This window comes from Schistocerca serialis, chromosome 4 (genome assembly GCF_023864345.2).
Source record: "Schistocerca serialis cubense isolate TAMUIC-IGC-003099 chromosome 4, iqSchSeri2.2, whole genome shotgun sequence".
NCBI classification, from domain to species: Eukaryota; Metazoa; Arthropoda; class Insecta; order Orthoptera; family Acrididae; genus Schistocerca; species Schistocerca serialis.
In genome coordinates, this window is record NC_064641.1 from 652,602,173 (window position 1) to 652,612,989 (window position 10,817).

General features: G+C 42.1%; 1 protein-coding gene and 1 pseudogene across 1 annotated transcript; one reads left to right on the forward strand and one right to left on the reverse strand.

Moving 5' to 3' along the window:
• The first annotated feature begins 275 nt into the window (after positions 1-275).
• Positions 276-394, forward strand: LOC126475679 (5S ribosomal RNA; annotated as a pseudogene).
• A 7,710-nt stretch (positions 395-8,104) lies between these two features.
• Positions 8,105-10,408, reverse strand: LOC126474664 (uncharacterized). The gene is made up of 4 exons (XM_050102143.1): positions 10,277-10,408; positions 9,974-10,047; positions 9,612-9,857; positions 8,105-8,159 (listed from the first exon to the last, which is right to left on the reverse strand). Exons 1-4 carry the CDS (start codon positions 10,406-10,408, stop codon positions 8,105-8,107), a joined length of 507 nt encoding a protein of 168 aa, XP_049958100.1.
• Between the last annotated feature and the right edge of the window lie 409 nt (positions 10,409-10,817).

A 10,817-nucleotide genomic window follows, 5' to 3' on the forward strand; every position in this document is an offset into this window, starting at 1 on the left:
GCTTTTTCCAGTTTAAAATTTCATCAATAAATACACTCTGTTTCTTATTTCGTCACTATGTGTTACACTTATCACTGGTGTAGTACTTCTAAATGTGTAGCACTGAATGTGTTGTGTCTTTTTAAAATTGAGAGTGACAGCATTCGCAGAAAACCACTAAATGACACTTTTAAGAACATTGTTTACCGTTTAATCTGTTGCTGTATACGTGCTGATTACAATACTAGTGTCACCTGCGAAAAGAACTAATTCTCCTTGTCATATATTAGATGGAAGCCAACGGCCTTGCCGCAGTGGTAACACCGGTACCCGTCAGATCACCGAAGTTAAGCGCTGTGGGACTGGGCTAGCACTTGGGATGGGTGACCATCCGGTCTGCTGAGCGCTGTTGGCAAGCAGGGTGCACTCAGCCCTTGTGAGGCAAATTGAGGAGCTACTTGACTGAGAAGTACCGGCTACGGTCTCGTATACTGACATACGGCCGGGAGAGAGGTGTGCTGACCACATGCCCCTCCATATTCACATCCAGTGACGCCTTTGTGCTGAGGATGACACAGAGGCCGATCGGTACCGTTGGGCTTGTTCGGGCGGAGTTTAGTTTAGTTATATATTGGATGGAAGATTGTTTACATATATGAGGAACAATAATGCACCTAAGATTGAATCTTTGGGACATCATATGTGATTTCTCCAAGCTAGAATTACGACCCTGGACTATATTCGTTGAATTACTAAGTACAATTTTATGCATTTTTCTGGTTAGTTATGACATTGTCCATTGGTTGGCTATATTATCAATACCATAAAACCTCAGTTTATCTCGGAAAATATTATTATACAAATGCCTTATATGGGTCACAGAAAATACCAGACGTTGCTATTTTGTTGCGTAACGCTTGCGAAATTTGGTGAGTGAACATGTAAATGATATTCTCAATAGAGAAACTCTCTTGAAATCCAGGGCACTGCTGTTGCTCTGGTGGTATAGTATTTGACAATACATCAACAATTCAAAAATTTGGAAAATGATGTGAGTAGTGAACCAGGTCGGTGGTTATTGACATCTCTCCCATCACACATTTCTCCTATCACCTTTATTAAAGTGGGATTAATAACGGCGTATTTTCAATCTCTCTGTAAAATGCCTTGAGTCAGCGATGCGCTACATACTTCGGATAAGCCAGGGCTTATTATATGGGAAAAAATGTTTAGTATTCTGTTGAGAACACCATCAAATCCAAACGAGCTACATTTTTGAAACACTATATAATTTTCTTAATTTCGAAGGGAGAAGTTTGTGATGTTTTTTAAGATTTTGCTGTGATTTTCGTCTTCAGCTTTTTTCCCTATATTTTCTACTGTACTTAAGAAATGATTATTAAACACGTTTGCTACCTGTAACTCACCATTTATAACTCTTCTATTAAATTAAATAGTGATTTCATCCTGTTTTTTGGCCAGTTGTCCTTGATTCACTACATTTCATATAGCCTAAGTCCGTATTCGGAATTACTTATTTGTGACACACTGAGCTTGTTCCTTGGTTTTCAAATAACTATAAGTTCTCTACTTGTTCTTGCTAACAGATACTTTTCCCTTTTGCTTTTACAAGATACTTCAATCCCTCCTCTGTTGATCATGTTTTTTTTACATATATATTTAATGTCTTTCCTTACTTACTTATGGGGATAAGCTATTTTCAAAGTTATCATGGAACAGATCAAATTTTGTGGCAGCATTTGGTCAATCATCAATTTCATCCCAGGTCATCTCTTGTAAAATAGTGTTAAACACGTTTGCCCTGCAGGCACTAATTAGTCTAACCGATTTCCAGTGAGCAGTATCAGTACTGTAAGACAGTATCTTATTTACCTAACTGCATCATGATCACAGAGAGAACTTGTTATTGGGTGTACAGTTATTTTATTGCTTTGAGCTTATCCAGGAAAACATTAGTTACCGGCTTTGTCCATCCATGCTGTACAATCAATTAGTGAGATTAAATTGTAGGATCCAAGTAAGGTTTCTAGATAATTTTTCCCATCAGAATCCTTTAGAAAAATGTACACTGAAATCACCACAGACTAACTGCTTGCTACCAGTGACAGATGGCATAGTAAGGAATCTACATTCCCCACAAACTGTTCAAACTTTCCCATTGGGGAGATATACAATTACAACTAAAAGTGAACTATTTTTCAGTATTAATTCATAAGCGCACACTTCTATGAGTCGATCACTACAAAATCTACTTGTCTTCATGTTTCGGAGCTTGCGTTCTGTCTTAGTATGTGTAACAACTCCTCCTTTTCCCATATTAGTTCTACATTATTAAGATGCTAATATGTTATACTTAACGTCTATAGCCACGTGATTATCTGATGCTCAGACAGGCACAGAATGTCTATGTTTTCAGAGCTCTGTAAATTGTCCAAACAGAGAAGAAGCTCATCTACGTTGTTACTCAAACCTCTTATATTCTGATTAAATAAGCTAAGCTTACTTTCCTGTGCATTCTTTTGAATTCTGTGGGACTCTTCTGCTAATTTAACTTCTTTCGTAACAGTATGCTGACTCCTGGTTCTAACCTAAAAGAAAGGTAACCACAGGGATCGCGCTTTGTATGATGGTGACCCCATGAATATTTTCTGTAAGAAGCTCGGACTATCTATTTTTTTCTCCTTTATTCATGTGTAGACCGTGTGTAATAAAGCCCCATCTCCCAAATTAGCAACAGGTATCGCACTCATATCTCATTACACAAATCTTCAGTTGCTCACATAAAAAATAACAAAATAAAAATGTCGTCTGGTACTATGACCTGGTGCAAGTCTTTAAATTGTACGTCACTTCGTCGACTTGCGTGTCCTTAAAACCAATGGCACCCGGTTTTATCCGGTCATCCATCCAAGTACTAGCCGGATCCAATGTTACTTAGCTTCGGCGATGGGGCAGAACCAGTGTTACCAACGTGGCAAGGCCGTTGGCTGTTACCCATATGCAAGGGATATAAAAGGGAATAAAATTACTTACAAAATGTGTTTCACACGATCTTCACACGATGAAAATTGTGTTTTAACTAGTCTAACTGCAAAGCAGTATAAGGGGAGATATGAGATAGATTTAACGACACAGTACAATGTTGGTACGAGTAAGAATGTTTCAGGGAAACCGCTGAGCACAAATTGTGAATATTGGGCTCCTAGCAGACGTCACCTCCATGACCCAAGAGGTGATCAGTTATGGTTGCCTTGAGCACTGGATCATCGAGACTGGACTGTGAAACAAAGGAAACGTCGTCTTGTCGGATGAATCGCGTTTCTTGTTACACCATGTCGATGGCCGTGTCCGAATACACCGTCATCCAGGCAAACGGCACTCGAAACATGCACCCAGCCACGGATGCGGGCTGGTGGGGATAGTGTCACGCTATGGGGGTCATTCATCTGGACTTCCAAAGAACCTGTGGTAGTAATCGAAGGTACCATGAAGCTGTAGACTACTTGAACAATAATGCGACCACCCGCATTCTTTCATGTTTGATGTCTTCCCCGTCGGCAATGGCACCTTCAAGGGGGATAATTTTCACCGTCAAAGAGCAAGAACTGTTCATCAGTCGTTTGAGGAGCATGAGGATGAATCTACTAAGATCTCTTGGCGACGAAATTAGCCTGATCTGAACCTGATGGAACACACGTGAGTTGGTATCGGGCGCCGGCCGCTGTGGCCCAGTGGTTCTAGGCGCTTCAGTCCGGAACCACGCTGCTGCTACGGTCGCAGGTTCGAATCCTGCCTCGGGAATAGATGTGTGTGATGTCCGTAGGTTAGTTAGGTTTAAGCAGTTCTAAGTCTAGAGGAGTCATAGCCTCAGATATTAAGTCCCATAGTGCTTAGAGTCATTTGAACCATTTGGTATCGGGCGTCAGTTCCCCGCCCACCAATGACCGACTCGTAATTTACCAGGGTTAAGTGACCTGCGGGTGGGCCCGCATCTCGTGGTCGTGCGGTAGCGTTCTCGCTTCCCACGCCCGGGTTCCCGGGTTCGATTCCCGGCGGGGTCAGGGATTTTCTCTGCCTCGTGATGGCTGGGTGTTGTGTGATGTCCTTAGGTTAGTTAGGTTTAAGTAGTTCTAAGTTCTAGGGGACTGATGACCATAGATGTTAAGTCCCATAGTGCTCAGAGCCATATGACCCATATATGACCTGCGGGTGGATATCTGGTGTCACAAACCCCTGGTAACCTACCGAGAACTCTTTGAATCTATTCTACGGAGAACTGCTGCTGTATTGCTTTCCAAAGGTGGACCAACATGCTATTGTGGTAGTCATAATTTTTGGCTCCTCGATGTATGTAAATGATCTGGGAAATAATGTTTTAGCTCTGTGAGGTAGTCCCAGATAACTACGCAGGAGGCTAAATCATTCGAAAATTGTCATGAAATACATGAAGACTTGAATATGACAACACACTGCTGAAAATACTGGTAACTAGCCCTCAAAATATGCTGTATAGAAGTAATTTAATAGCTACAGATAGGCGAAAAGGTCCGCTATCATATGACTACAAAATCGACGATCAATCACTGGAACGAGTCGCAGTCGTCAGATGCACATGAGATCAAAAGTATTCGGACACCCCAAAAACATACGTTTTACGTATTAGGAGCATTGTGCTGCCAGCTACTGCCAGGTACTCCATATCAGCTACCTCAGTAGTTATTAGACATCGTGAGCGAGTAGAATGGGACGCTCCGCGGATCTCAAGAAGATTTCAAACGTGGTCAGGTGATTGGATGTCGCTTGTGTCATACCTCTATACGCGAAATTTCCACACTCCTAAACATCCCTGGCTCCACTGTTTCCGACGTGATAGTGAAGTGGAAACGTGAAGGGGGACGTACAACACAAAAGCGTACCGGCCGACCTCGTCTGTTGACTGACAGGGACCGCCGACATTTGAAGAGGGTCGTAATGTGTAATAGGTAGACATTTATCCAGACCATCAGACAGGAATTCCAAACTGCATCAGGATCCACTGCAAGTACTATGGCAGTTAGGTGGGAGGCGAGAAAACTTGGATTTCATGGTCGAGCGGCTGCTCATAAGCCACACATCACTCCGGTAAATGCAAAACGACGCCTAACTTGGTGTAAGGAGCGTAAACATTGGACGACTGAACAGTGGAAAACATTGTGTGGAGTGACAAATCACAGTACACAATGTGACGATCGGATGGCATGGTGTGGGTATGGCGAATGCCCGGTGAACGTCATCTGCCAGCCTTTGTAGTACCAACGGTAAAATTCGGAGGCGGTGGAGTCATTGTGTGGTCGTGTTTTTCATGCAGGGGGCCTGCACCCCTTGTTGTTTTGCATGTCACTATCACAGCACAGGCCTACATAGATGTTTGAAACACCTTCTTGCTTCCCACTGTTGAAGAGCTATTCGGGGATGGCGGTTGCATCTTTCAACTGCCTCTGGCGGGGTGGTTACACGGTAATAACACCCCTGTGGACTGGCCTGCATAGAGTCCTGATCTGAATCCTATATAACATCTTTGGGATGTTTTGGATCACCGACTCGTGCAAGACCTCACCGACAAACATCGATACCTCTCCTTAGTGCATCACTCCGTGAAGAATGAGCTGTTATTCTGCAAGAAACCTTCCAGCACCTGACTGAACGTATGCCTGCTAAATTGAAAGCTGTCATCAAGGCTAAGGGTGGGCCAACGCCATATTGAATTCCAGCATTACCGATGGAGGGCGCCACGAACTTGTAAGTCATTTTCAGCCAGGTGTCAGCATATTTTTGATCACATAGTGTACCTATGAGCATCTTTCCGGAACGACTGAAGGTTGAACATCCATGCAACTGAGCCTCGAGGAAGACAAATGCAAAAAAGAGAGATATATGTAAAATACAGTAATTCATCCACGAATGAGGTTCTTCCCTTAGCAAGAGAGCGTCACAAAAATGCCCCGATGGGAACGTTTTGCAAATTGTGGATAGCTGTTCTCCAAAACTTCGGTGAGCTTACGTTCTAGTACAAGTTAAAAAAGACGTATTAATCGTTCGATTTTACAACTCTGGTGAGGTCCACGACTGTAAACGTTTTGCAACGTGAACATATACAGAAAAAAAAGTAGTAACTTTGAGATTTTGTGATGACATTGTAGTTCTGAACCGGCAAGGACTTGGAAGAGGAGTTGAGCGGCATGAGTAGTGTCTTGAAGCGAGTCCATAAGATGAACGTCAACAAAAGTAAAACAAGAATAATGGAATATATGATTTAAATCGGGCGATGCTGAATGAATTAAAGAACTTCTTGGCAGATTAAAACTGTGTGCCGGACCGAGACTCGAATTCGGGACATTTACCTTTCGCGGGCATGTGCTCCACCATATTGAAGGTGCGAGGATGGATGTGTGTCGTGCTTGTGTCGCTCAGTCGGTGGAGCACTTGCCCGCGAAAGGCAAAGGTCCCGAGTTCGAGTCTCGGTGCGCCACACAGTTTTAATCTGCCAGGAAGTTTCATATCAGCGCACACTTTGCTGCAGAGTGAATTAGTTTCGGAAATGAGTAGTATATGAGTTTTGCTACTTAGGCAGCAAAATAACTGATGATGGCCGAGGTAGACTGGTAATAGCAAGGAAAGAATTTCTGAGAAAGAGGCATTTGTTAACATCTAATATAAATTTAAGTGTTAGGATGTCTATTCTGAAGGTATTTGTCTGGAATAAACCCTTGTACAGAAGTGAAATGTGGACGATAAGCAGTTCAGACGAGAAGAAAATAGGAGCTTTTGAAATGTGGTGCTACAGAATATTGTTGAAAATTAGATGGGTAGATCGAATAGTTAATGAGGAAGTACTAAATCGAGCTGGGGAGGAAGTGTAATATGGTGTAACTTGATAGGACGCATTTTGAGGCGTCAAGGAAAAGTCAATTTGGTAGCGGGAGGAAGTGTGGGAGGTAAAAATTGTAGAGGTAGGAGAGCTAGCACGAACCCAGTAAACAGGCTCAAATGGATGTAGGTTGCAGTAGTTCCTGAGATATAAAGAAGCTTAAAGAAGCTTGCACAGGATAGAGTAATACGGTGAGATGACTAAATACCACTATAACAACAACAACAGAAGAGTACGGGGGCCAATAATCTTCCTTCTTCCAAACGATATTGAAATGAAACAGAAAGTAATGGGAATATGGGTGGGGGGCAAGGGGGTGGATGAATACTTAAAATAAAATTGATCCATTGTTGTAATTGTCTAGTGTATGTATGAATGAAATTATTGATTTCAAGTACGTCCTGTTTTGTAATCTTTCTTGTCCTTAGTATATAGGTAACATAGCATTGTAGCTCGTAAGAATGCTTGTCAGGCGCAACATGCGCAGCAGAACTTGTTATTGGCGGTTTATAGATTGTGTTATGTCAGTTGTAGTTGCTACAGCTCTGCCTGATTAACTGAGATATGATTTTACACATTGCTTACTAGTGATTATTCTTGCAGTGTCCTATCTTTGTTTTACAAGCCTGTCTACAATTATGTACATGTTTGGAACCATACACGATTTTTCGTCGTTGCTGGCTGATTCCTGTAGCTCATCCTTAAGAAATTGTTTATTTCTGACCACTAAACTAGACGGGTGCACCATTGAAGAAATGATCTCTGAAAGAATTTTAATGTTCTGAGATTAAGAGAAGTATCCCTCACACTTATGAAATGTTAATCGGTTGGAGCCATTATCTTTAGGTGTTGCCTCGAGCACTTCGCGCAAAGAGACTAACGCCTCACGCTGCGAATATAGTCTCTTGGCTAACCTCCAGTATTGCCGTAAAGTCAGAAGCGTCTTCAAAAGATAGGAGACTCCGTGGCTTGTGCAAACGGTCTGAGCTGCGACCAACAGGCTGGCGGCAGAATACTGCCAACACAAGTTTTGCTTGCGTGATCTTCCCGTGGTCAAAGGGGCCGCCGTATAAATATTACACAAGAAACATATGAAATGTATACATATTGAAAAAAAAAGTTAACATAATACATATGATTTTATTAGACAGATACAAAGATTAAAAGATGAATACTAGCAACATTACACTTACGTCGTTAAAACTGTTGCCTAAAATGACGACTGGCGACAAGCAGCGCCATTCTACGATTCCTGCACAAGTATTCACAAACTCATCCTGTAGTTCTGCCATTGAACTTCCTTTTCTGACTTTAGAGTTCGGGATATTTCAAAGTATTTATCACCTCTACTGGTATTTGTAACATAAGAAACTTCAGGTGCAGGCCAACTGATCATAGTTCACAATGTAAACCGAGTTTCTCAAGAGCTGATTAAAGTTTTAATTCTCTACTAATTAGGGACACAGTAGATGGTGTAGGATAATTTGTGCTCAGTGAAGGAATTGTTAGTTGTAATTAGATTTAAAATCTCAAGTGATATGGAGCAAATCGGTTAACAGATTTTCTCCACCGAAGTCGAACAGCTGCCAGGTTTTCAACTTCCTCTCAATTCATAACTATGCACTGAAGATCGTTTGCAAAAGTTCGTTTCCAGATGTTACGAGGTCTTCCTCTACTTCCGTATGCCCCCTTGGTTTCCACAGCGGTGGTGATTTTGTGATTCTTCCATCTTTCACATGCCTCGCAAGCTTCAGTCATTTTTTCAGAAAGATTTTGTGTAGGTTGCATAGAACACTTCCTCTCAGCATTTCAGCATTTGAAACGTGGTCGCAATAACTGATCTTCAAAATTCGCCTCAGATATCTCTGATGAAATACACTGAGCTTGTGTGCTGACTTTACTGACATTTTCCAGATCTTACATGCGCCGTTGGCTATCGGTAGGATGATAGAGGAGTACAGCCAAAGCTTTGTGGACGTATCTATACGTCTAATTGCCATGTGGGTCGCATTCGTTGGGAGGCTGCGAATGATTTTCCAGTTCTGCTGCTGGTGTCTGCTTCTACGTCCACGTTGTTACACATAAGGCTGATGAAGAGATGTGGAAATCGCTCATCACCTTTAAATACCTCATGTTACACTATGATTTTGGTACATACATTTTCACTTTACGTGCACGCTGAATTGTCTTATCATCTTTTATTTTTAGCCCTACAGAACTGACCATGCCAGCCGGCCAGAGTGGCCGAGCGGTTCTAGGCGCTACAGTCTGGAACCGCGCAACCGCTCCGGTCTCAGGTTCGAATCCTGCCTCGGGCATGGATGTGTGTGATGTCTTTAGGTTAGTTAGGTTTAAGTAGTTCTAAGTCTAGGGGACTGGTGACCTCAGATGTTAAGTCCCATAGTGCTCAGAGCCATTTTTGAACTGACCATCCCATCCAGCTTAGTAGCCGTTAGTTGTAACCTTTTTGGCGTTTCTGAGGAGGAGAAGGAGATTAGTGTTTAACGTCCCGTCGACAACGAGATCATTAGACACGGAGCACAAGGTCAGATTAGGGAAGGATAGGGAAGGAAATAGACCGCGCCCTTTCAAAGGAGCCATGCCGGCATTTGCCTGAAACGATTTAGGGAAATCACGGAATATGTAAATCAGGATGGACGGGGATAAACCGTCATCCTCCCGAATGCGAGTCCAGTGTGCTAACCACTGCCCCACCACGCTCGGTGGCGTTTCTACCAGAATAACGGTATCACCAGCAAAATTCAGATCCCTAAGGTTAGGTTGCTGACTCCATCGTATGCACATGTTCGAGTGGTCCACAGTTTTTTTGAATACTGAATCTATTATTAGTATGTGAAGGAATGGTGACAAAATGAATCGTTGTGTAATGCCCGTCAGAATGCTAAAGAAAGGGGTTTCACATCTTCTGTTCTTATACAGCAACTCTAGTCTACACACGGGTTTCTGAAAACAATAGTGAGATGATGAAGAATTTCTTATACGTTTATAACTAGGAAAATGCTGGCAAAAAAGTTTAGATTTGGCGGACATTTGAATTCCACGTACTGTCCATCATGCTTGTTCAGAGCAGGCTCTCCCACAGTGAAAGGCAGACTGTTCTCGGAGTCGACAACGTGCCGCTTTTTATATTATTTTTAGAATAATTAGTTGTTAACATAGTAGAGGTTCAATGCTCCAATCAATATTTTTTTTGTAGAAATTTCCCATAATTGCTGTGGGGTTAAAAAATGATTTTCTTCAAAACAGCAGCAATATGATTCTTTTTTATCTATCTGATAGATTGTAGTGCTATACAAAATTAATCTGTTGTTGGGTTAGAGCGCGGTAGTGTAGTGGGCCAACATTCACCTGATCTGTAGCGTGATTCGAGATTAGATTGGAAGGCGATAATTTTATTGTGGAATAAAGCTGTTGGCGATAGATTGCTCCGTAACTTAATACCGTGTCTACATTCACTTCTTGTTCAACGCTCTGTGTCATATTTAACGCACTTTTAGCTATAAAAGCTAAAACTAGAAGGTAAATTAAGAAAACCTGTGTCAGATAATGGACAAGTATACGGCAACTATTTTTTTCGATCATCGTTTTTCTAACTGGATCGATGCGGCCCGCCACGAATTCCTTCCTGTACCACCCTCTTCAGCTTAGACTAATGTTAGTTCCCAACTTCCTGTATTATTTTTTGAATGTATTCAAGTCTCTGCCTTCCCCTACAGTTTCTATCCTCTACAATTCCCTCTAATATCAAGGAGGTTATTTCCTGATGTCTTGACACAAGTCCTATAATCATGTCCCCTCTTCTTATCAATGTTTCCCCTATGTTCTGTCCTCGCCGATGCTGCAGAGCACTTCCTCATTCCTTATCCCCTTATCCGGTCAGTCCACCTGA

Bases quoted from the DNA above. Each gene is read 5' to 3' on its own strand.
- LOC126474664 (XM_050102143.1), bottom strand. From the start codon at position 10,408: ATGACACAGAGCGTTGAACAAGAAGTGAATGTAGACACGGTATTAAGT. The intron at 10,048-10,276 runs GTGAATGTTGGC...TAATATAAAAAG, and splicing joins CGAATCACGCTACAGATCAG to CGGCACGTTGTCGACTCCGA. The intron at 8,160-9,611 runs GTTAGCACACTG...ATACTTGTGCAG, and splicing joins CCGAGCGTGGTGGGGCAGTG to GAATCGTAGAATGGCGCTGC.